Source organism: Oncorhynchus tshawytscha, linkage group LG26 (genome assembly GCF_018296145.1).
Source record: "Oncorhynchus tshawytscha isolate Ot180627B linkage group LG26, Otsh_v2.0, whole genome shotgun sequence".
Classification (NCBI taxonomy): Eukaryota; Metazoa; Chordata; class Actinopteri; order Salmoniformes; family Salmonidae; genus Oncorhynchus; species Oncorhynchus tshawytscha.
Window position 1 is genome coordinate 10446901 of NC_056454.1, and position 25104 is coordinate 10472004.

General features: G+C 41.0%; 1 protein-coding gene across 2 annotated transcripts; it reads right to left on the minus strand.

Annotated features, from left to right (window-relative positions):
- Positions 1–4812: 4812 nt before the first annotated feature.
- Positions 4813–24926, minus strand: wdr75 (WD repeat domain 75). 2 transcript variants are annotated; one of them, XM_042306359.1, is made up of 20 exons: positions 24830–24926; positions 20973–21106; positions 20176–20241; positions 18590–18689; positions 18284–18405; positions 18019–18089; positions 17566–17682; positions 15970–16058; positions 14255–14413; positions 12673–12848; positions 12234–12409; positions 11865–12016; positions 11507–11681; positions 10401–10495; positions 10155–10250; positions 9732–9901; positions 9405–9464; positions 9158–9292; positions 8750–8841; positions 4813–5130 (listed from the first exon to the last, which is right to left on the minus strand). In XM_042306359.1, exons 1-20 carry the CDS (start codon positions 24909–24911, stop codon positions 4911–4913), a joined length of 2487 nt encoding a protein of 828 aa, XP_042162293.1. In that variant the 5' UTR covers positions 24912–24926; the 3' UTR covers positions 4813–4910. The 2 variants fall into 2 exon arrangements, with proteins under 2 accessions (XP_042162293.1, XP_042162292.1); XM_042306358.1 differs by having other exon boundaries at positions 11507–11684.
- Positions 24927–25104: the final 178 nt, after the last annotated feature.

Consider the following 25104-nt stretch of genomic DNA (forward strand, 5'->3'; position numbering starts at 1 on the left):
AGTGGAAAACCTGGTTGTCCGCTTTCCAACATACACTGGGAGATTAATTCACCTTTCAGCAGGACAATAACCAAAAACACAAGGCCAAATCTACAATGTAATTGCTTACCAAGAAGAGGGTGAATGTGACCGAGTTACAGTTGACATATCTAATTGAAAATCAAATAGCAAGACCTGAAAATGGTTGTCTTGCAATGATCAACAACCAATTTGTAAAAGCTTGAAGAATTTTGAAAATAATAAAAATGGGCAAATGTTGCACAATCCAGACGTGGAAAGCTTAGACTTACCAAGAAAAGCTCACAGCTGTAATCATTGGCAAAAGGTACAGGGGTATGAATACTTACGGAAACTATATATATATATATTTTTTTTTAAAAGGTTTTCATTTTGTCATTGTGGGGTATTGTGTAGATGGCGAAGAGAAAATAAGTAATACATTTTGAATTCAGGCTGTAACAATGTGGAATAAGTCAAGGGGTATGAATACTTTAAGTGATTGTACTATGTCCATAATAATGGCTGAGCTCCTGCCTCCCCACTTTGAGGTTAACTGAAGGACTTTTTGTTTCCTGGCGGGCCCATGATACCGAGCCATCATTACGCGAAGCTCTGCCACAAATGCGTACACAGCGCAATCGTAAACCCAGACACAAGGTGAGCATGAAAAACCGTACCACCTTTTTCCTGTGGGCGGCTTTCAAAATCCCTCCCAAGTGTACCTGTGATTTTCCTCTCTTCCCCCCCTAAGTCAAGCAGACCTCCCCACCTCGTGTTCACTTGCCAGAGTAGAATGTCAGCATCTTCAGGTTGTCTCAGCTGGCCAAGGACTGCCATTACACCAACCAGGTGGTTGCCAGGCAGAACTGTACGTTTGTAGCTCTTGGAGCTCTCCAACACCACTAAAATGTTTTCAGAAGCCTTTTTTTAAACATTTTTTAAAATGTGGTTTGACTCACTAATACTCACATGTTCACAATAGACTATGGTTATTACCTCTGCCCATGAAAACCATGGCTGAGATTTTGTAATGAAAATATTAGGATTGGTGCAGAGAATAGCCACAGCACTTTAAGAGAACAGTGAGGCCTTTCTTTACATCTGCCTACAAGAGCCTTTTAATACACTGCCCAGAGCTAGAGTCAGACAGGACTGCAGGTTTGTGGAACTGCAGCTGGTGTTCTGTAGAGAAATGGCAGTCAGCTCTATGTTTATGTTTGACATGGGTTACCCCTCAAATGTAAAGTAAGCACATTCTCCAGAAAATAACAGCGCATTTGTTCTTAACATTTATTCAGGAATACTTCATACAAGGCAATTTTATATTTTTCATATAACAATTGCCGTCAATTGATAGACTATTTGATACACTGTACTGGATGTAATTTTTTTTGTAGTTGAATTGTCAGATTGTCGTCTTTAAATGTTGGTCTGGTTTTTAAATGTTTTTATATAAGTGTTAACTTCTCAATTAGCAAATGTTTTCTGAACGATTTGTGAAATTTCTCTGCCTCGTGTTTACAAAGCAATGCTCTCATGCATAATAGTAATGGGATTTTGTTGTTGATTGTTACAGATCAATATTTTTTATTTTTTTGCTACTGTATGTAGTGTACACTAATGCTGGTCGGCTGTACCTGCATCAAAACCCCGGTATTTTTCATCCTATAGCATCTTTTTAAAACAGCGAGCCAACATATTTTCAGGACTTATTAACCTGACAGATCAAAACTAGTTGTTTTCTCATGCTCTCGTCTCTCTGCAGCAGACATAGTGAGCTAACTGTTTGGAACATCAAATCGCAATACATATAGAATCATGAGAACCGCAATACATATCGTATCGGCACATCGTAAGTTCCCTAGCAATTCCCAGCCCTAAATGCATAAACCAAGAAAATCACGAGTACACTGTTCCAATGGACCATAATGTACTGTCCATAATCTCCCATCATTGTTAAATACAGAAAAAGCATTGTTAGATAATCTGTTTAAAACAAAATATTGAATCATTGTGAAATCATTATGTAATCACGGCTTGCAACATAAATTGAGTTGTTTGAATGCAAGAACTACATTCACTTCAAATGAGTGGAGGACAGTTATACAGCTTGTATTGCATGAGCTCTGAAATAAATAAAAAGTCTTCACACTGTCTCGTTGGTGTTTTATGTTATCACAGGAACCAAATCATTGTACTGTATAAGAAGACTGCAGCCATTTTAAGAGGCCCTCTCAGTCAGTTCCTAGTCCCCAGTTCTCTAGCTCTGGCCAGGCCGCCACTGTGCAGGTTCAAATTCCACAGGGGTTAGTCCCTAATTTGCCCCAGAAGCCCCTTTGACAGCCCGTGTTAAATGGACTGACTGGCTAAGCTGAGCTGTATGATCTAGACCTGTGTGCTTGCAGGCGAAAGACAAAGAGTGACCTGGTTTCCCACAACATGAGTGACAGATTGGGCAGAACAGACCCGTGTGACCAGTAGGTCGACTGGCTTTTCTGGATTTGCATCAGCGCCGCCTGTCCCCCAATTGCTCACAAGCTCTCTAAGAGGCCCAGTGCATTATATTGACACACTACCCAACAGTTACAAACGCTCCTCCTGGCCTTGAGGGTTTAAGGGGAAAAGTGCACTTTAAGAAGTCCAATGTCTACTTAAATTAACTAAGACTCCAGATAAAACAAACACGCAGAATATTTGAGTTTGTTTCCTCAGATAATGTCACACGGATCTTAAGAAACATCAACATACAAAATAGAATCTTAATAGTTCTGATTTTTTTCATATTTCCTGCTAAATTAATCCCTTCTTTAAAAATTAGGAGCACAGTGACCTATGGCCGGCCTGACATTGCCGATAGCACCTTAAGAACACAACTGGCTTTCTACCCTCAGTGATTTCTATTCTGGTTAAATGGGATCAGGTTTACAGTCCTAGGTGATATTGGGTCACTAACAGGCTAAACATACCTCACTGACTAAACATATCCTTTTGGGCCAATAGGGAAACCAACTGAGCGTGACCCAGTTTCTGCTGAGGCAGACCTACGCACGCTTTGTCAACTTGAGGAACAGAAAAATGTGACTTGGTCAGTTTTAAGTGCCTTGTCAGGGCTTGGAGCTCATTCTACCTCTAGGAACTACAATTACAACCATGATGCCAGCAACCTTGACACATATAGTGTATGAATAACATTGATTGCATTAGCTGGACTTTGATAAGTGAGTCAATCTGCATAATAAACAATACTGCATGGTAGGCATGGGCAGTATACTGGGGTATTTGGAAATAGCCAGGGGATGGTTTTTCCAATACCATTTAAAATAATTTGAAGTTTTTTGCTACATTTTTATTTTTGTAGCTACTTTAGGCAAATTACCTGCAGTCAACTTGTGCAATTACGTTAGGAGATAAAGCAGGTCGCGTTCTTTATTCCACCTGTCGCATTATGAAGCATACAGTAGTTCCCCAGAACAGTTGAGCCTGTTTGTTTGTAAATAGCGCAACCGTAGAAAGCGGGAGCAGGTGAGTCCAGCTGTGGTATTGACAGGGATCGCATTTTCTATTGAAAGTCAAGAGTTTTTTTGCTTCACAGAAAATACATTAGTGCCACACATTTGTCTGAAAATAAATAAACTTTCAGATGACAACACAAGCGCAATGCTATTTGGCAGGCAGCCATACAAGTAAATGAGCTTACAATGACAAAGCATTTTGTATAAAAACAACAACAATGCATGACCATCATATTTCTAAATGTTAATCATAGAAAGAATGTAGCCAGCTACATTTCCTAATGTTTTGCTTAAAGTTAATCTTTCATTTTACCAGAGAAAAGTAGGCTGGCTACACTGAGAAAAGTACCAGAGAAAGTAGCTACACTGTCAGAGCGTTGACTATCAGTGTTAGAATTCATGAATGGGCATTTTGAATGGAGAAGTGCAACTGAAGCACAAAATGTCTGACACTGAGCAGAAATTACAATAAGAAGCATTTTAGATCTGACTTTAGAAAACACGGCAATATTTGACTTTTTCCTGTGTGAAGAACGCAGAATCTCACGACCCCTACATTTAATTAGCTAGTTATCTAAGTTAAGTGGCTGAATTAATAAGGTGAGGGTGAATCATAGTGTTTGCTTTCTGCGGTGTTTGAGAAGTCAAAGCCCTTTGGATGACTTATCTGTAGGCTAGAGGGCCAGTGCTGTCTAGATTTCCTTGTGTTTTTCTCTTCTCATTTCTCAGCCTGTCTGCTCCTCCTCCCCCACTCTTTTTCGAGCAGGCAGGCTCGTTGCCGTAGCGACCAGTACTGTTCTTGCTTCAGACAAGTAATGTCTTTCGTTTACATTCGCTTGTAAAAGTCCAAACTCACAAAAGGACATTAAGTAAGTCCTACCTATACACGTATAACTTTATGAGCTGGATTGCCTGTCTTTGCTATTTCATTTATTATTTTTTGTTTGCGCTTGTTAGCATATTTAGTTAGCAGCCCCTATGGAAATGCACTATTACTTGTGCTAATTGTCTTTTTTGGCGCCAACCCTACTGCATGGAGACAGACATACTACACATATATATGTATATATATACACACACACACACACACACACACACACACACATATATATATATACACACATACATACATATATATACACACACACACACACATATATATATACACACATACATACATATATATACACACACACACACACACACACACACACATACACACACACACATTTTTTTAAGTATAGCAAAACTATTGATCTTGGGAGGGTGATGCCAAAAATGATAAGCATGATACGGCACATTTGAAAATTGAAATATTTTATTACATCAAAATACAGCCATAGGAAAACTATGACTGGTTAAAGTGTGTGTGTATGTGTGTTTGGGCTTGGTAAAAGGTTAACATTCCAGGACGCTACTGAGCCAGCTGTGGTCAAAATGTTTCACTCTCCTCAGTTCCCGCTCCTGGGCTTTCGTGAGAGCTGGTGCCCCCAACTCCTCACCTGGGCCCCATGCTGCCGACCCCCCCAGATCCTGCCTGGCGTCTCGGAGCTCTGCTTCCCCTTCAGAGTCCTCTTCCTCACTCTCCATTTCCTCTTCTACAGGTTCCTTTTCCTCACTTCAGCAATTATAAAAACAACAAAACACTTGTATAAGGGAGTTGAAAGTCCCGGTCGTGAGGCCAACTAAGCAACTATTCCTAACAGTCAGCATAAAATGAAACTTGACAATGCTATGGAAAATTATCTGCTGAACCGAGGTGTGTCAGCCCGTTTTCATGTCAAATAGTCAAGTAGCCATGTAACCTTATGTTTACGATCATTTAAAAACAACCACCTGGAGGAATCCAAGAACTAGCCTGAATACAAATCATGGGACATTATTTTGGATCTTTTCGGTCAGCATTTTAAAAGTTCTGATAGTGTTTTCAGTCTCACTGCCAAGACTGGAGCCATCTCTCTGATCTCCCAGGCCTTTAGCAGAGTGACCCTGAGCAATGTCAACACAGACATCATGCCAAGTCGGAGTGCTGCAGACAACAACCATCCAAATAATGACTTTGAAGTATGCACATGCCTCTTCATGTCATTTTTCAGTCCACATCGACCTCTCAATGAAAACAGACAGTTAACACTTCACAACCTTCCAAAGGAAGTCAATGGCAGTGTCCGAATACCCATACTTGCTTTCTAAATAGTAGACAGTTTTCAATTTCAAGTTTAATAGTATGTGACATTTCGAAAAATCAACTATACTTTAAATGCCCGGATGGCATACTCATTTCGGCTTTGACAACAGCTGATCAATAAGATATGGGGATGTGCTACAGAAGTGAACAAATAGCGGGAAACAATGAAAATCAAGTATGATCTAAATGCTAGGATGTTATACTAATTTCAGATCTAGTAGAATTTGATGCAGACGTTTCCACAATGCATTGGAAGAGGTGGGCTGCAAGTGACAGGCCCTAGTTCTCTTCAAGTAGCCAAACTACAAAACGGGAAGATGCCAAAAGCTTCTGCGGTGGAGTAAAAAAAAAAGTAGGCTAAGTAGTTTTTGTTCTCCTAAAAATTAGTATTGCATCATAGGCTGCATATTTGAAAACAGAAGTATTTTTATTTCACCCATAGTGAATCTATTTTCTCACTGAAAAGTCTGTTCTCTTGGCCTTCGTCAGAGCTTTTAAACTAAATACTAAACCATCTTGATTTCTGAATGTGTCGATACTGCATTATTGATGGCATGTTACTCAAGCCTTTTGATTTGAACATATGTATTGTTTAAGTTTTGTAGGCTACCTATTTAATTAATGGATCAAGCCTGAGCAGTCATTCTGATCTCGTTCCCAATGATCAGTGGTTTGGTTTATCACGTTGCTGTCCAGCAGTTCTGAATATGCGATGCACCTGACCGTCCATGTTTTTCTGTGCAATAGCATTTTGATTTGAACATCTGAAAAGTTTGTGTACTAGGCTATTTGATTGAATTTATATTACACCGTTAAAAAGTCGAGTCACTTAGAAATATCCTTGTTTTTGAAAGAAAGGCAAATTTTTTGTCCATTAAAATAACATGAAATTGAACAGAAACACAGTGTAGACATTGTTATAGTTGTAAATTACTATTGTAGCTGGAAACGGCTGATTGTTTAATGTAATATCTACATATGCATTATCAGCAACCATCACTCCTGTGTTTCAAATGGCATGTTGTGTTAGCTAATCCAAGTTTATCATTTTAAAAAGGATAATTGATCATTATAAAACCATTTTGCAATTATGTAAGCACAGCTGAAAACTGTTGATTAACTGCTGATTAAAGAAGCAATACAACTGGCCTTCTTTAGAGTAGTTGAGTATCTGGAGCATCAGAATTTGTGGGTTCGATTACAGGCTCAAAAATCGCTAGAAACAAAGACCTTTTTTCTGAAACTCGTCAGTCTATTCTTGTTCTGAGAAATGAAGGCTATTCCATGCGAGAAATTGCCAAGAAACTGAAGATCTCATACAACGCTGTGTACTACTCCCTTCACAGAACAGTGCAAACAGGCTCTAACCAGAATAGAAAGAGGAGTGGGAGGCCCCGGTGTACAACTGAGCAAGAGGACAAGTACATTAGTGTCTAGTTTGAGAAACAGACACCTCACAAGTCCTCAACTGGCAGCTTCATTAAATAGTACCCGCAAAACACCAGTCTCAATGTCAAAAGTGAAGAGGCGACTCTGGGATGCTGGCCTTCTAGGCAGAGTTGCAAAGGAAAAGCCATATCTCAGACCGGCCAATAAAAAGAAAAGATTGAGATGGGCAAAAGAACAGACACTGGACAGAGGAAGAGAATTATTATTATTTTTTACAAAGTGTTATGGACAGACAAATCTAAGTTTGAGATGTTCGGATCACAAAGAAGAACATTCGTGAGATGCAGAAAAAAATGAGAATGCTGGAGGAGTGCTTGACGCCATCTGTCAAGCATGATGGAGGCAGCGTGATGGTCTGGGGATGCTTTGGTGGTGGTAAAGTGGGAAATTTGTACAGGGTAAAAGGTATCTTAAAGGCTATCACCTCATTTTGGAGTGGTCAGCACAGTCACCGGATCTCAACCCTATTGAGCTGTTGTGGGAGTAGCTTGACTATATGGTACACAAGAAGTGCCCATCAAGCCAATCCAACTTGTGGTAGGTGCTTTAGGAAGCATAGGGTGAAATCTTCAGATTACCTCAACAAATTGACAACTAGAATGCCAAAGGTCTGCAAGGCTGTAATTGCTGCAAATGGAGGGTTCCTTGACAAAAACCAATTTTGAAGGACACAATAATTGAATTAAAAATCATTATTTATAACCTTATCAACGTCTTGACTATATTTCCTATTAATTTTGCAACTAATTTCATGGAAAACAAGGACATTTCTAAGTGACCCCAAACTTTTGAATGGTAGTGTATGTTACAGCACTTTGGTTTCGCTAATAAATATGTTGAAATGGAATCAAAATAATATTTTTCTGTCTTCAGTCCTAGGATAGATCTAATTATAAGCAGCCTGAGTAGGCCTATAACGCAATTCCTATACTATTCAGAGTTTAAAGAAATTAATCAAGTTGGAAATGAGCTATTTTCATGCTGGTTAATGCGATGCATGTCTGTCCCACCCCACCTACTCAACCAATCAGGAGCCGCTACTGTGTTGCACCCGGGGCATACTTTTTACTAACCGGTACGTGCTAAATAGTATGTTTGCGAAGAGCAAATGGTGCAGTCTGTAGTACACTAGTATGGGTATTCGGACACGGCCAGTGTGTGGTGGCCTGCACAACTCCAGTTCTTGAACCGGATGCGCTGGATTCAATTCTGGCCTTGTAGTTGGGATTAAGACAAACCAGGTGGTCAAATTTCATTTGATGTGGCTTCCTCGCCTTGTCTCCATCTGCACTGATGTGTCAGAGCAAGACTGGTGAAAGAGTCCTAGGGTGCAAGGCCATCATCACAATACTGCTTTGACCTTAATCGTTTTCAGGCCAATATAGCTTAACCTATTTATTGTGAGTCTATGTCAATTGTAATGTATAATTTAATAAAATATCAGAATTCAGACCTCAATAGTAGAGGCATAGACAGAGGGTGGCCAAAATCTATATGTGGTCCTGAGTCGGAAGCCACGACCACTACACCAGACTGGCACAATGTCTTTTTTCATTTTCTTGTCTGGGACAATTAAGTAACTACTAGTTACTGGACTCACCTGGCAGAAGAGCTGGAGATGAGCAGGGAGCGTACGAACATAGAGCAGAGGAACGAGGCTGAAGGCAGGACGTGGGCTGGGGTGTATAGCAGCTGAGGGGGAGAGAGGAATGAGTTATGAGGAGCTCCTGATGCTTATTTCACCCCCCTCCCCTAGGAACCTGGTCTAACTTTCTAATACAATCTAGAAATATTTGTAGACCAATGTCTTAGCTAGCATCTAAAGTGAACTCAGTATATTTAGTAGTTCACAACATGGAAGTATACAAGTACTTGGCATATGCACTATTTAAGCTAAACATGAACTTTGAGGGCCAACACTACAGAACGTAGAAACACTAGCTTATTTACAAGTCCACAAATAAATGGTCAGTGGCCCTTGCATGAATGCGCGTGCGCACATACACACCTCCTTGATGGCAATGGAACCCTGTGGTAGTTGAATCCTTTCTGCCATGGGATTGGTCAGCGCTTCTTGCTGCTGCCTGTGTTTCCCTAGCAACAGATAGAACGGCGTCACGGCAACACTGTCGTCCACCATGAGCTGAAAAACACCCCAAAAACAAATACAGTCAGGACTTCAATAGAGAATGCTATAGATGTAATCTATTCCTGTAACACTTTGGCAACTGCTTTGTAACAAAGTGAGATGGTACCCGTTTACTAGACGCCAACAGTCTGTCCTCCTCAGTCTTCGTGCTAAACGTCATCAAATCCTACAATGGAGAGAGGATGTCAGACAGAACTCTGTGGTTAGTTACCTGCCAGTGGAATAAGAAGTAAAACCCACACATGCGCCATCACCTCAGATGAACAGGTTCTTTACTTTCAATGTAATTTAGTAGTTTGGGGGATCTTGTATTCAAGGTTTGAATTGGAACAGAACATGTGGTGTGTCCAGTCCTTTAACCTATTAGGGGTGACAAAGGAAAGGAGACGAGGAAGCCATGAGTCTGGAGACAGTCTGTGTATTATATATTCACCATGTGTTGGGTGAAGAAGTAGAGCTGGGATCTGTTGAGCCACTGAGCGTGCTCCTCACAGCTCTCCAGCATCTGGTCGCGCGGGGCAAAGACGGCACGCTGTACCTTGCCCGTGCACAAGGCCTTCTGGGAGTAGAGGGGCCGCGGCTCGCCGGGCTTGAACACAAACACTGGTGGGAGGAGAGGGCATTGATGAGTGAAGCCCATATTACCTATTTTATGTTTAGTTGGTGTTGCCATACCACACAGCCCAAGGACCCAAAGTTTAGCTAGTTGCACACATGTAACATGGCAGGTTCCCCTAGGTATTCTATAATATGTACTTTAGTCTTGTCATATGGTAGACCCAGCCAAGTCTAAATCTAAATGAGCAAAGACAAAGAGTCCTGTTGGAGCTAGGAGCTAGAACCAGGAAGCACTCACAGTCGGAGCAGCCAGACTGACTGCAGAAGGCAGCCATGTTCTCAGACAGTGGGTCAGCCTGGAGCAGGCTCACATCCACGGGGGTACTCCACTCCACTGATTGAGAGAAGGGAAGAGAGAGAGAAACGAAAGTAGGAAAACAAACGTCAGGGCTATGGATTGAACAGATTATATTTTAGGTTGTGGTCATGTTGCTTATAGGACAATTGCACATAGGCCCACGCACGTCAGAGACGTCTGTCTTACGTGAGCAGGTGAGGAGGTTCCAGCAACAGAGTTGGTTCTTGGTGCTGGTCCCCAACAGGTACTTGGAACAGCTTAACCTTCCAAAACAAAGGTCCCTGGTGGATCATAAAAAGTCTCATTTTTCAAACCCATTCACCATTCATGACCATACCACAACCCACTCACAGGATTAGTGGCAAGGACCTTTTCCACACCAGAGCTACAACAACAAATACAGTCATCTGAAATCATTTCTGTTCAGAGCACAAGCAGACGTCAAAGAGAAAATCTATAGGAGGCGGTTACATAAGGGGGTGTGGGCAGCTGGAATAACAGTGCGGAGGCCCAGTGCTCGACTTCCAAAGCCATTTCTGTACCAGCAAGTGTCTACATTACTCAGAACACATATGAGGCAGAGCTAGCCCTATACATTACATCCTCATTTAGGTGGAGGAAGTAAAGGGATGAAGAGTTGACTCTTGGGACCATTTTGAATAACAGCACTAAAAACAGGGCATGCAAATGGAAGTAAAAAGGAACACATTTAAATTGGGAATCGTAAATGACACAGCACTGCAACAGTTAACATTGATCACGAGATCATAGGCAGCAGCTAGGCAGCTCTGGCATGCAATTGAGTAAGACTCAACACCAAATACTAGTTCTCTGCACCCGCTGACCTAAGGAAGGGGGGAGTTGACTTCGCAAATATTGTTGTAGAGGCTCCCTCAATGTTGCGGAGCAGGTTCTGTCTCCCAAGTTGATGTGGCTGGCCAATATCACTTGTTTTTTTTGTATGTTCCCAATCTGTTGCCATAAAGTACACTCGCTTTGTGCCAGTGAAGTTAAATATTACAGACTTATCTACCACGGAGGGTTTTACACACAAGTAAACAATGTCAAGTGTGAATCTAAGTTCATATTATGAGTCATAGCTGCTAGTTTAAAAAGCCATCTTGTTTGTTGATAGACAGCCATATCTGCTAACATACACTTTTTTTGTTAGGAAAGTTGTTGAAATGTCTGCTCGTTTGAATGGTCATGCATGTTTGTGTATACTTGTATAAGTGTGTGAAGTTGTTTAAGTGTGTCTGTCTGTTTATAGGTGTGTGCGAGTGAGCTCTAACCTGATGGCCCCTGGGGGCTGGGACAGGGTGGTAAGCAGCTCCCAGGAAGGGCTCCATACAGTCACCACTTCCTGGAAACCGACAGCCAATAGGGAGCCGTCGGCCGAGAAGCAGCAGCAGCCAGGCTTAAGGTGGTGGTACCCGCCCACAAAGTCACATGACCAGCAGGCGCCCTCTGCTGGTAGTCAGCGGCATAGAGAGAAAGGAAAAGCCGAGGAAAATATTAGAGTGTCAATGTGATTAAGCTCATCATCAATACCTTGATTAGCCGAATCATGTGTCAGTGAACAATAACTAGCAGGTCTCCAGGACCAAAATGGAAGGCCCTCAGGCTCAGTGCTAGAAAATAACCATTTACCCTTGGTGTCCGAGTGGTCTGCCAGCAGCCAGGCTTTGAAGTGGCCGTCGAAGCTGATGGTCACCAGCATGGTGGTCTCTGGTGAGGGGCTGAAGCACATGGCTGTAATCTGGTCCTCGTGGGGGGCTGTGACTGTAGTGTTCAGCATAAAACTACAGAGGGGGGAGGAGGAAGGGTGGAGATTGGACAAAAGATGGAAACCACATTTGTGTATATATAGTGTATGCTTAAGTATGTGGACACCCCTTCAAATTAGTGGATTTGGCCATTTCAGCCACACCCGTTGCTGACAGGTGAATACAATCGAGATATGAAGACATGTACAACAACATGGAACCAGGCTGGCTATGGTGTGCAAACAAATAGTACCTCTGAGTTTGCTCATCGTACGCCCACAGCTTCAAATTGATTTCTAACTCAGAGCCTTTTTGCGTCCTCTCCTCCACCGTAGCAAGCCAGTTGCCTCGGGTGTCAAACGCCGCCTTGACCACTTCAAACTGGTCCAGACCCTCTTCGTGGATGTACTCCTGCTGTACTATGTCCAACTGAAGGTAGAAGATAAATTGTCAATCCATTTTCATCAGCTTGATTGGTCAATAAGAGTTCATTCAGTTATCAAACAGTTTATTGACAAAAGAGCAAAGCCAGACCTCCAAGACTCAGGCCATCCATTCTAGTCATTCTATGTCTAATAGTCACATGACATCAAAGTTCAAGAACCTTCCTCGGTAGCTCCCTGGGCCAAGTTAACAAGGACAGTGTTTGGTGTTCTTCATTGTCAGCTCCAGGCAATAAAAGCTGTGCTTACATTGTAGAGCAGCTTGTCGCGATGGAGAGAGTAGAACTGCAAGTGGCCTGGTTTCCCGTTGAGCACCAAGGCTTTACTACGCGGGTCGATCGTCAGGTCTGTCCGCACACCCTCGCCCTTGACCAGCCCCTGGATGATGGCCGACACTTTAACACAGCTCTGGATGATAGTGATTTCTTGACAGGGAAAATAGGGAGAAAAAAAGATGGATCAGGCCTACAGATTAAACTCTGTGACAACGTCCAAAAGCCCTTAGTTGTTTGACACAACATACAGTGTGGTCCAAAATGATTGGATCCCTTGATAAAGATTAGCAAAAAAAATAGAAAAATAAATAATACAAATACTGAGCTATATTGTATGTGCAAATTTTTGTTGTTGAAATTATATTATTTAATACTAACACAATTGCTCAGAGAAAGATTTTGTTTAACAAGTAATTTAATTTATTTTTTATTATTCTTTACCCCAGCACTCTCCCCTGACGAAGACAACGAGACAGATTTGTTCAAAAACACATTGGGGGGGATCTTAGACCAATCTGCCATTCAGAATCCTTCCAGATCCTCGATATGTTTTGTCTGCTCTTATAAACTTCCCTTGTGAATTCAAACCACAGGTTTTCAATGAGGTTCTGTCTGAGACTGAGATGGCCATTGCAAAATGTTGATTTTGTGGTCAATTAACCATTTCTTTGTGGATTTTGGGATGTGCTCGTGGTTATTGTCTTGCTGAAAGATCCACGTCTGGCCAAGTTTCAGCCTTCTGGACAAAATGTTCTGGTACTTGGTAAAGTTCATGATGCTGTTTGACCTTAACTCATTTGATACCAGAAATCCTCCAGTGAAAAAGCTGAAATTCTGATGATTCACCATCATATTTTACAGTAGGTATGTGGTTCTTCTCTGATTATGCATCTTTCTTTCAATGCAAAACCCACCAGAGGTGTGCGTGGCCAAAGAGCTCTATTTTCATGTCATCTGACCATAGCACTGGTTCCAAATCCAAGTACCAATGCTGTTTACAATGTGTTCTTCTCATAAAACGTTTTAGAAAAAGTCTGGGTCGTTATCCTTGCAAGGGGAATATTGAACAGGGGATCCAATCATTTTGACCCTTATCTTTGAGATGTATTTATTCATTACTTGTTAAACAAAATCTCTTTCTCTGAGCAATTGTATTGGTATAAAATAATAAAAACAATGGTGCATACAATATAGCTCAGAATTACTTTGGAACACAAGCATTTTGCTACACCCGCAATAATAAGTTGTGACCAATACAATACGATTTGATTTATATACAGTATTTTTTTTGTTGGACCCCACTGTACATGGTGATGTCAGCACCAGCCATTGCTAAGATAAAATACTATATGCTACTTGGGAATCTGCTGTCCCTTTCAAGAGTGATACTGAGGACCCTGAACAGTTTTAAGCATCTTTCCTTAAAGTAATCACTGAAATCCGCTACATAGCAGTTACCATTCCAGTCATGTCAGATCAATGATTACTTCAAGGGAGGGAGGCAAGATGGAGGAACGAACCATGAAATTATTGTAACAGGTTGCAACAGTCCTTACTGTTGTCAGAGTGGGAGGTGCAGAACAATGAACCGTCAGGTGACACGGCAATGTGTGTGATTGCGCCGCCCAGGCGCGGCAGGAAGTCCTTCTGGTTCTCTTGTGTGTAATGCCACTGGACCAGCACCGATTCTATCCCCCCGCTTAGCAGGTTGGTGCCTACAGAAAAGAAGCGGAGACAAAGGCCTGGTCAGAATGCTTCTATCATGAACCAGGAAAACAGTTGGCATAGAGCAGGGGTGGCATTAGCTTTTAGAAATGTGTATTTTCACAACGCAGACAATCAGAAAATCAGAGTTTCAAACCATTTCACCTGCATTTTATATTGAAAGTCAACTGTGTTTATTTGCCTAAATAGAATGATCAGTGGCATGCAATTATAGTTTCTCTTCACATTAATGCAACACATTCTGCAAAAAATAGCTGGGTTTTCATCAGATAACAGAAGTGCAAAATTATTTGGCCAAGTAAATTAGCTTATAATGAAAAAACAAGGTATTTTTTCCAAAAATACTGCATTGCCATCAGATTTCTCATGTTTATCATAGAAAGAATGTAGCCAGCTAAATGTCCTAATGTTTTTCTTGAAGTTCATCGAGGATCATTTTGATAAAGAAGGACTGAGAAGCTCAGTTCTGGTGACTTTTATAAAAAGGACATTTTACTCCAAAATGAAAAAAAATAAAGTTATGCTGACAACATCTAAAATATAATTTCCACTTTCAGAAATGAGCCCAATAACATATTGGCAAAAATGTTTAAATAATTTTGACATATTGGACCATGCATGGTCTATCAGATGTGCCATTAGCAATAAGCATTACCACCTGTAGCCCAATTGATGCAGCATAATGGCTATAACATTTACATAGGCTGAAGCATGGGGTTTGTCCATCTGCATTTACCCCATTGGACACAACATCCTGATTGTTGTTGTTATTCATAATTAATATTTTATTATAAATAATTGTTCACTTTCAGGCATTTCTATTACAAAGTTCATCATTGCCCTTTAAGATGCCATTGTCCACTTTGAGCTGTTGCGCAGCTGCTCCTAAACCATGATTGAAAACTTCAGTTGTAACTGCATCTGTAAAACGATGTCACTCGTGCCACCGGAGTAAAGAAATAAAATGGTAGCAATTGAATGTATTTATTTTTTATTTTTAACAAAGGTCAAATACGCTTTCACAATACATTTACCAAAACGGCTTCGCATCAACAATTTATGTGAACTGATTCCTTGTCAGAACACATGTTTCCCTCCCCATGGCTCTCGCAACTTGAATGCGCCTCAAGAGGAATATTTATCTTACAGAACACATGGCAAGCCGACTAGGTAAATAGGTAAAACTATTCTGATTTTGTTTTAATAAGATTACATGGCAAAAATAATAGCACTGGAAAGTTGCATCCCGACCCGAGTGACAAAGTAGAGGCTTTGAATTACTTTGTCAGCAGTAGGCTACCACTGCTTGAGTTGAGTGCCACAGTAGTGCGCATTATAGCCTATTTAATTCCCTTCATCTGGACAATCAGTGTCAGCAACAATCAGTGTCAGTTCAGTGCACACAGCTTAACAGAGAAAATAATAAAATATTTGGGAATATATTTCATATAACAGACATGCTTCTCTACACGATAAATGTAGTGTGATCAAAGATTATTTGTATAGGTATAATTCAAAAGTTATAGGGTCAGGGGTTATAGGTTACCTTCAGGGGTGAATTGCAGTGTGTTGACTGCCCCGTGGTGCCAGTGTAGGGTGGAGTATGTGTACTCCTTCTTCTGGTTGAAGTTTCTCCTATGAAGACAGAGAAAGAACATTGATTGAGTGATGCCAATCCAGTGTTTCCCCTAAATGTGGTCTTAACTTCTTATGGCTGGGGGGTAGTATTGAGTAGCTTGGATGAATAAGTTGCCCAAAGTAAACGGCCTGCTCCTCAGTCTCAGTTACTAATATATGCATATTATTATTCATATTGGATAGAAAACTCTCTAAAGTTTCTAAAACTGTTTGAATGACATCTGTGAGTATAACAGAAGTCATATGGCAGGCAAAATCCTGAGGAGAAATCAAAACAGGAAGTGAGAAATCTGAGCTTTGTATGTATTCAGAGTCTCCAATGAAATCCCCTTGAGATATTAATGATGTTGCTTCTATGATGACACTTCTACGGTGTTGTGGGAGTGAATGAGTACAGAATCTGTCAGGTGTCTAGCAGTCAGCCATTTTCTGATCACACTTATTTTTCATGGTATCCACTTGCGTTCCATTGCTCATGAAGACACAAATTAATACTCCGGTTGGAACTGTATTGAAGCTATATGTTAAAAACATCCTAATGACTGATTCTGTACTTAGTTTGAAATGTTTCTTTGACCTGTAATATAACTTTGAAGTTTTTGTCCGATGTATCACTGACCAGAATGAGCGTTTGGATATGTATACCAAACGCACTAACAAAATAAGGTATTTGGACATAAATAACGGACATTATCGAACAAAACAAACATTTATTGTGGACCTGGGATTCCTGAAGTGCTTTCTGTTGTAGATCAAAGGTAAGGGAATATTTATCATGTCATTTCTTGTTTATGTTGACCCCATCATTGCGGCTATTGTGACTTTTACTTCTGAGCGCCGTCTCAGATTATTGCATGGGTTTCTTTTTCTGTAAGGTTTTTTTGAAATCTGACACAGCGGTTGCATTAAGGAGATGTATATCTATAATTCCATGTGTATAACTTGTATTATCATCGACATTTATGATGAGTATTTCTGTTGAATGATGTGGCTATGCAAAATCACTGGATGTTTTTGGAACTAGTGAATGTAACCCGCCAATGTAAACTCATATTTTGATAAATATGAACTTTATCAAACAAAACATACATGTATTGTGTAACATGAAGTCCTATGAGTGTCATCTGAAGATGATCAAAGGTTAGTGATTAATTGTATCTCTATTTGTGGTTTTTGTGACTCTGGCTGGAAAATCTTTTGCTGGAAAAATGGCTGTGTTTTTCTGTGGCTATGTGGTGACCTAACATCGTTTGTGGTGCTTTTGCTGTAAAGCATATTTGAAATCGGACACTGGGGTGGGATTAACAACAAGATTAGCTTTAAAATGGTATGAGATATTTGTTTGAGGAATTTTAATTATGACAATATTGATGTTTTGAAATTGGCGCCCTGCACTTTCACTGGCAGTTGTCATATCGATCCCGTTAACAGGATTGCAGCCATAAGAAGTTTTAAGTGAGGCCATGTATGGTCATGGCTGCAATGTTCTTCCGGCATCACTCACCACAGGCGAATTTTGCCATCCTCGTGACCTGTGGCGATACAGTCCTCTTTAGGGTGGCACGAGACACAGGTGAAGGCATTCTTAGCCCCTTTCTTATTCCCCGACTTGAGGAAAAACCTGTGAGGCACAGAAACAGACAATACAGTTGAATGAGTGCTATGACTGGTGATGACCAATGTTTAGTTGGGCAATGTCAAATCCCCATAAAATACTGTAATGTAATCAACCCTGTTTCCAGATGAGGGTGTTGCTCAAAACAATCGAGAGGGCTGGCTGGCTGAACTCCCCCACTCCTGACCACAGACAAGCAGAAAGGCCACTCATCCAACAGACAGGACCTCCGTTCATCGTGTTTGGACTTGTATTGCACAAACACTAGCCAGAAAGACATTAACATTCATGCTTACAGTCCTTGAAGGGGACAGCCTCCTGACAGAAAAGAATGTTGTTTACCTGTGAGACTTCTGCTTCTTGAAGAAAAACACCTCAAGCTGTAAACCTTTGACGGCAGCAATGTATTCACCCTGTTAGATTGGAGGAATAAACAAGCTTTTCACGAAGAGCTGGCGTCCATATTGGAGGTGGCAATAAATTTAAAAAACTCAAACCTCTCGCTAAACAATGCAATGGCAAACTATGACAAGTGACCCAAGAGTAAGTTGTTTGCTGCCAGAGACTTGTTTGCTACTGAAGTTCCAGGTAGGCCTACTACACGTACCTTTCTGCCAAAGGAGGCAGCCCCAGAGGGGCTGACATCACACAGGACGGCCGAGAGCTCTCGCGCCTCCACTTCCTGGTCCCCACTTAAGGGCAGATGAACAGCCACCAGCTGGAACAGCTCTAAAGACACACACACACACACCACATCAGAGATCACCCTCCTCCACATTCTGCACTATTATGTTGACCAATTACAAAATAAATCACTTGTGACTTGAAAGAACACTGACTGACTGCAAAAAGGCCCTATATAGGCATTTAAGGACAATTGATGTGCAAATGCCAACCTCTGATTTGTACTTACCAGAGCTTTTGTCATTTGCCATTGGGACGACGACAAACACAACTCCTCCATGATTTTCAGAGATGTATATGGAGTAGATGGGGTACCCAATAATGAAGGTCTGAAAAGTATTATAGTAAAGTGATTTATAAATACAGAACCAATCAAAAGTTGACAAACCTACTCATTCCGGGGTTTCTTTAATTGTACTATTTTCTACATTGTAGAAAAATGGTGAAGATATCAAAACTAGGAAATAAACACATGGAATCTTGTAGTAAACAAGTGTTAAATTCAAATATATTTTTACATTTGATTCTTCAAAGTAGCCACCCTTTGCCTTGACAGCTTTGCACACTTGGCATTCTCGCAAACATTCTAGTCAACTGGAATGCATTTAAAATTACAGGTGTGCCTTGTTAAAAGTTGATTTGTGGAATTTCTTTCCTTCTTAATGTGTTTGACCCAATCAGTTGTGTTGTGACATGGTAGGGGTGGTATACAGATATTGGCCCTATTTGGTAAAAGACCAAGTCCATATTATGACAAGAACAGCTCAAATAAGCAAAGAGTTCAACGTCAAACGACAGTCCGTCATTACTTTAAAGACATGAAGGTCAGTCAATCCGGAAAATTAAGAACTTTGAACGTTTCTTCAACTGCAGTCGCAAAAAACATCAATTGCCACGATGAAACTGGCTCTCATGAGGACGGCCACAGGAAAGGAAGACCAAGAGTTACCTCTGCTGCAGAGGATAAGTTCATTAGTTACCAGCCTCAGAAATCACAGCCCAAATAAATGCTTCAGAGTTCAAGCAACAGACACATCAACATCAACTGTTCAGAGGAGACTGCGTAAATCAGGCCTTCATGGTCAAATTGCTACAAAGAAACCACTACTGAAGGACACCAATAAGAAGATACTTTATTGGGCAAAGAAATGTGAGCAATGCACATTAGACTGGTGGAAATCTGTCCTTTGGTCTGGTGTCCAAATTGGAGATTTTTGGTTCCATCCGCCTTATCTTTGTGAGACGAAGAGTACGTGAACGGATGATCTCCGTATATGTGGTTCTCATCGTGAATCATGGAGGTGTGATGTGTGGGGGTGCTTTGCTGATGATACGGTCTGTGATTTATTTAGAATTCAAGGCACACTTAACCAGCATGGCTACCACAGCATACTGCAACAATACACCATCCCATCTGATTTGCGCTTAGTGGGACTATCATTTATTTTTCAACAGGACAATGACGCAACACACATCCAGGCTGTGTAAGGGCTATTTGATGGAGTGCTGCATCAGATGACCTGACCTCCATAATCACCCGAGCTCAACCCAATTGAGATGTTTTGGGATGAATTACACCTTTCCAGGGAAGCTGGTTGAGAGAATGCCAAGTCTGTGCAAAGCCGTCACCAAGGCAGCTTATTGGTTATTACATGATTCCATGTGTGTTATTTCATAGTTTTGATATCTTTACTCTTATTTTTCAAAGTAGAAAATAGTGAAAATGAAGAAAAAGTGTGCTTTGACGAGTACTGTACATAAAGCAAAAAAGGAAGCAGCGATCGCAAATGATCTTGGCAAAGAGTGCGGCTGTACCTTGATGAGGATGCCATCTGTGAAGTCCCACAATCGGACAGTGCCATCTGCTGAGCACGAGTATACCTGCAGGAGAGTGCAACAATGTCACGTCTACACACAAAACACTGCAATGAACAAACATTCCTCAGAGACACCAAACCATAGGAGCAACAACAAACCATTATTTCGACAAACATGCTGATTGCAGACGCGTATGTAGCTACTGTATTTATGGCTACCAGATATCTGATAACTATGTCTCCATACTGGGCAGTACAGGAAAGCCCTATACAAGATGTTGCCATACATTTGTCAACTTAACTATTCTTGGTGATACTTTTTTGACCGAATCGAGAACAAAGAAAGTATCTTAGAAGTGTGTGTGTCAGTTGCAGGTCATTCTACAAAAACAAAGAAAGATATTAAATCTAAGGTTTGCACCAAGTGAGGTGTTCTCTTGCCATTTTAGCTGCCAGACATCTTGCATTTTCCAACATCTTTGCAAGAACTGTAGAAGTAGATGAGTGTCACACTGCGCAGCCAAAACAAAGATCTACACACATGCTAGAGGGACTTCTCACTCGGTAAAAAAAACAAGATGACATTGCAAAAATAGTAGCACTGCTTTTGCCATGCGTTTTCGCTGTTTTTTTGTAGAACCACCTGCAACTGGACACAGACATTAAAAGATACTTTCTTCGTTCTTGAGTCAGTGAAAAAAGTATTGCCAAGGACGGCTAGTTAAAGTCTATGGCTTTCCTGTAACGCCCAGTATGGAAAGTTCACACATACTGGTAGCTACTGCATTTACAAACCTGCAGGTGGTTTGAAGGGTTGCGGACAATGCCTGACACCAGGTCTGTGTGTCCCTGCAAATCATGGACGCATTCCTCGGAGCTGGAACTGTACACTTTAACTGACTCCCCCGAGGCACACAAGAGGAACCTGGTGAAAAGGACCGGAAAGACATCAGTTTACAGACTACGGTTATTCCCGATTCAACGTAGACACCCGACTGTTTATTATGATTAGCTAACTAGCTAGCTAAATACCAAAAACAGGTCTAGCTAGCTTACGATACCGGTTAGGTGCTTTTAGCAACTCAGGTGTATTTACATACAATTGTAGCAACGCTAGTGTATTGGGTTGCACAAAAACAGAAATACAATTCTGGGAAGCCAGAAGTTAAAAACAGTTCCATTTCAACCTACTATGTCCGGTGGCATGGCGGGTTGGTCATTATGACGGGAGGGAATTTGAGACACATTATCTAAAAGATCGTATTATTAAACAGACTTTCCAAACGTGGGTCTGTTGTAGACCCACTTGCTCTCTGCTCATGTGCAGGACTTTTATTTTGACGTGTGCCATATGTAGACAAAAAGGGATAACTTTTGGGGAACTTTTATTTTGACATGAGGTAAGCAGAGAGGAAGTGGGTCCCTTAAGTGTTTTCAAACGCGGGCCCTTTCAGACAATTTTTGTGAACTCAGTGAGGTTAGCTAAATTTTTGTGCAGTGTGAACACTCCAAGGGAACCCAGACCCCTCAAAAGAGCCCCGAAGCGAACCAAAACAATCAAGAGGTGGTCTAAGTTCGAGTCGCTTGAAATCTGTGTTCGGTTCCCTTTTTTAGGGCAATGTGAACCCAAATCTCGCCATGTTTGCTTGTCATTATTCCCGCACCATACACTAGACTACTGCAATACAGTTTCCCCTTCCATAACCTCAAACATTGGTGCCACAAAAAAGATAAGATGATGTTCAGGTTCACGGAAAAAACATGTGCTGTTTTTGGACACTGGCTAGAGATTGTCAAGGATGCACATACAAAACTAAATACTTATATTTGCATGTATTGACACGATGTTCAGATGATTTGTTTGCAATATGATCTATAAGCTAAGAGCTTCATAAGCCATTTATTCGATTGTGGGGTTTGAATAGTGTAAGATGACAACATATTTGGTAAATCTTAAAAGGGGCAGTAGCCTTCATCGGGTGTATAATTTACAATTACATTATGTATTCTAGTTATCCTTTTGCCATTTATTCTGTTACCAATAATATTTACATGTTAATATTATCTTCAGATTATAATTATTATGTCTCATAGTTTAACAAAATGCAAATGTATTAGCTTCCAAAATGTGATTAGGTATATCTAGCTGTCCGAAAATACATTCTGATAAAATGTCTCGTCCTGCACTTTGTAAAAACCCAGACTGTGGGCCAGCCAGAGTGCATTGAGTGAATGTTGCAAAAATACCTTGGTTCCTTTCTAAACATAGCAATGTGAATGCAGAAGGGTTTCGGACCACAAAATAGGTAGAGTGAACTGGCAAAAAAATTAATTAAATAAACAGAGTGTAGTCCCCATTCAAAGGGAACAGTTATTCTCCTTTCTTTTCTTCACCGGAGCTCACTTTAAAGAGGACTGAGATGACTGAAAACACCATAAGTTGAAATGGAATTGTATTTCAATTCTGGCTTCCCATGGACTGTTTTTGTGCAACCCAATACAATTGAAAGCAATGCCAGTGTATTTAAATAAACGTTAACGTTGCACCCTTGTTGCTTAAAGCACCTAGCTAGTTACCGGTATGTGTAACATTACATTTTGGATCAGTGGACTGCCTAGTTAGTTAATATATACTGAACAAAAACATAAGAACGCACCATGTAAAGTGTTGGTCCCATGTTTCATGAGCTGAAATAAAAGAACCCAGCAATTTTCCCATACGCACAAAAAGCTTCTCATTTTGTGCACAAATTTGCTTCCATCCCTTTTAGTGATAATTTCTCCTTTGCCAAGATAATCAATCCACCTGACAGGTGTGGCATATCAAAAAGCGGATTAAACAGCATAATCATTAATTACACAGGTGCACCTTGTGCTGGGGACAATAAAATGCCACTAAAATTTGCAGTTGTCACAACACAATGACACATATTTCTGAAGTTGAGGGAGTGTGCAATTGGCATGCTGACTGCAGGAATGTCCACCAGAGCTTTTGCCAGAGAATTGAATGTTCCTTTCTCTACCATAAGCTGCCTACAACGTTGTTTTAGAGAATTTGGCAGTACGTCCAATCAGTCTCACAACCGCAGACCAAGTATAACCATGCCAGCCCAGGAACTCCACATCCGGCTTCTTCACCTGCGGGATCGTTTGAGACCAGCCATCCGGACAGCTGATGAAACTGTGGGTTTGCACAACCAAATAATTTCTGCAGAAACTGTCAGAAACCGTCTCAAGGAAGCTTCTCTGTGTGCCTGTCGTCCTCACCAGGGTCTTGACCTGACTGCAGTTCGGCATCCTAAACGACTTCAGTGGGCCAATGCTTACCTTCGATGGCACTGGCATTCTGGAGAAGTGTGCTCTTCAAAGATGAATCCGAGTTTGAACTGAACTGGGCAAATGGCAGACAGCGTGTAATGGAATCGTGTGGGCGAGTGGTTCGCCCAATGTGGGAAGTGGGCTTATGGTATGGGCAGGCATAAGCTATGGACAATGAATACTATTGCATTTTATTGATGGCAATTTGAATGCAGAAATAACGTGACGAGATCCTGAGGCCCACTGTCGTGCCACTCATCCTCCACCATCACCTCATGTTTTAGCATGATAATGCACTGCCCCATGTCGCAAGGATCTGTACACAATTCCTGGAAGCTGAAAATGTCCCAGTTCTTCCATGGCCTGGAAACTTATCAGACATGTCACCCATTGAGCACAATTGGGATGCTCTGGATCAATGTGTATGACAGCGTGTTCCAGTTCCTGACAATATTCAGCAACTTCACACAGCCATTGAAGAGGGGGACAACAATCCACAACCAAGAGCCTGATCAACTCTATGCAAAGGCGATGTGGGGTGCTGCATAAGGCAAATAGTGGTCACACCAGAAACGGACTGGTTTTGTGATCCGTGCCCCTACCAGGTAAGGTATCTGTGACCAACAGATGCATATCTGTATTCCCAGTTATGTGAAATCCATAGATTAGGGCCTAATGTATTTATTTAAGTATATTTTATCCAATTACATTTTTGATACTTAAGTATATTTAAAACCAAATACTTTTAGACTATTACTCTAGTATTTTACTGGGTGACTTTAACTTGAGTAAAAGTAAAGATACCTTAATAGAAAATGACTCAGTCATGTATGACAATTGGGTACTTTTCCCACCACTGCACTGGTTCTGTGTATAAGCCATTTAGTAATAACTTTTACCCAAAGCGACTTTGCTAAGATCATGCTTGCTTCGTCCCGCAAAGTATTGTTCCTAGAGACACTGAATATGTCGCTGTTAAGTGGAAACGTTATTTTCGTTTGAGTTGGTTGATCAAGGACACGTACGGAAGCTTCTGCAAAGAGTCGTCTGTATCAACAATAGTTCGTTGCGGGACAAAGCAATGGCCATGCACGTATACATTTTACGTATGGGTGCTCCCGGGAATCGAACCCATAATTCTTGCAGGACCACAGACAACAATAGTCAACGTTACGTTTCTCTCAAGATTAGAATACTTGTGTTGTAGCTACACAGTAACACGTTAGCTAACGTGCTAGCCACAGTAGCTAGCCAGGGCTACAGTTTGCATCCATGACATACTTGTGTCATACAGTTAATTCAGGTTTAGCTGATGTCAGCTACAATGTAGTTGGAATCATTTGTAATAACTGTCTCTCTGAAGTTTATTTTGTTGCCACCACGGTGAACCACGTGTATTTCTCCGTGCGCCACCATTTTTTCTCATTTCAACTATGACCCTTCGCCTCTGACCCAACAACACATGGCATGTTTCTGTCCTCGTTTATTCAAAACTGGTTCGTAGTCGCCCTCAAGCGTTCTTCTCAAATTACTGCATTTTATTTTTATTTTTATTTTTTAAATGATTTAACCTTATTTAACGAGGCAAGTCAGTTAAGAACGCATTCTT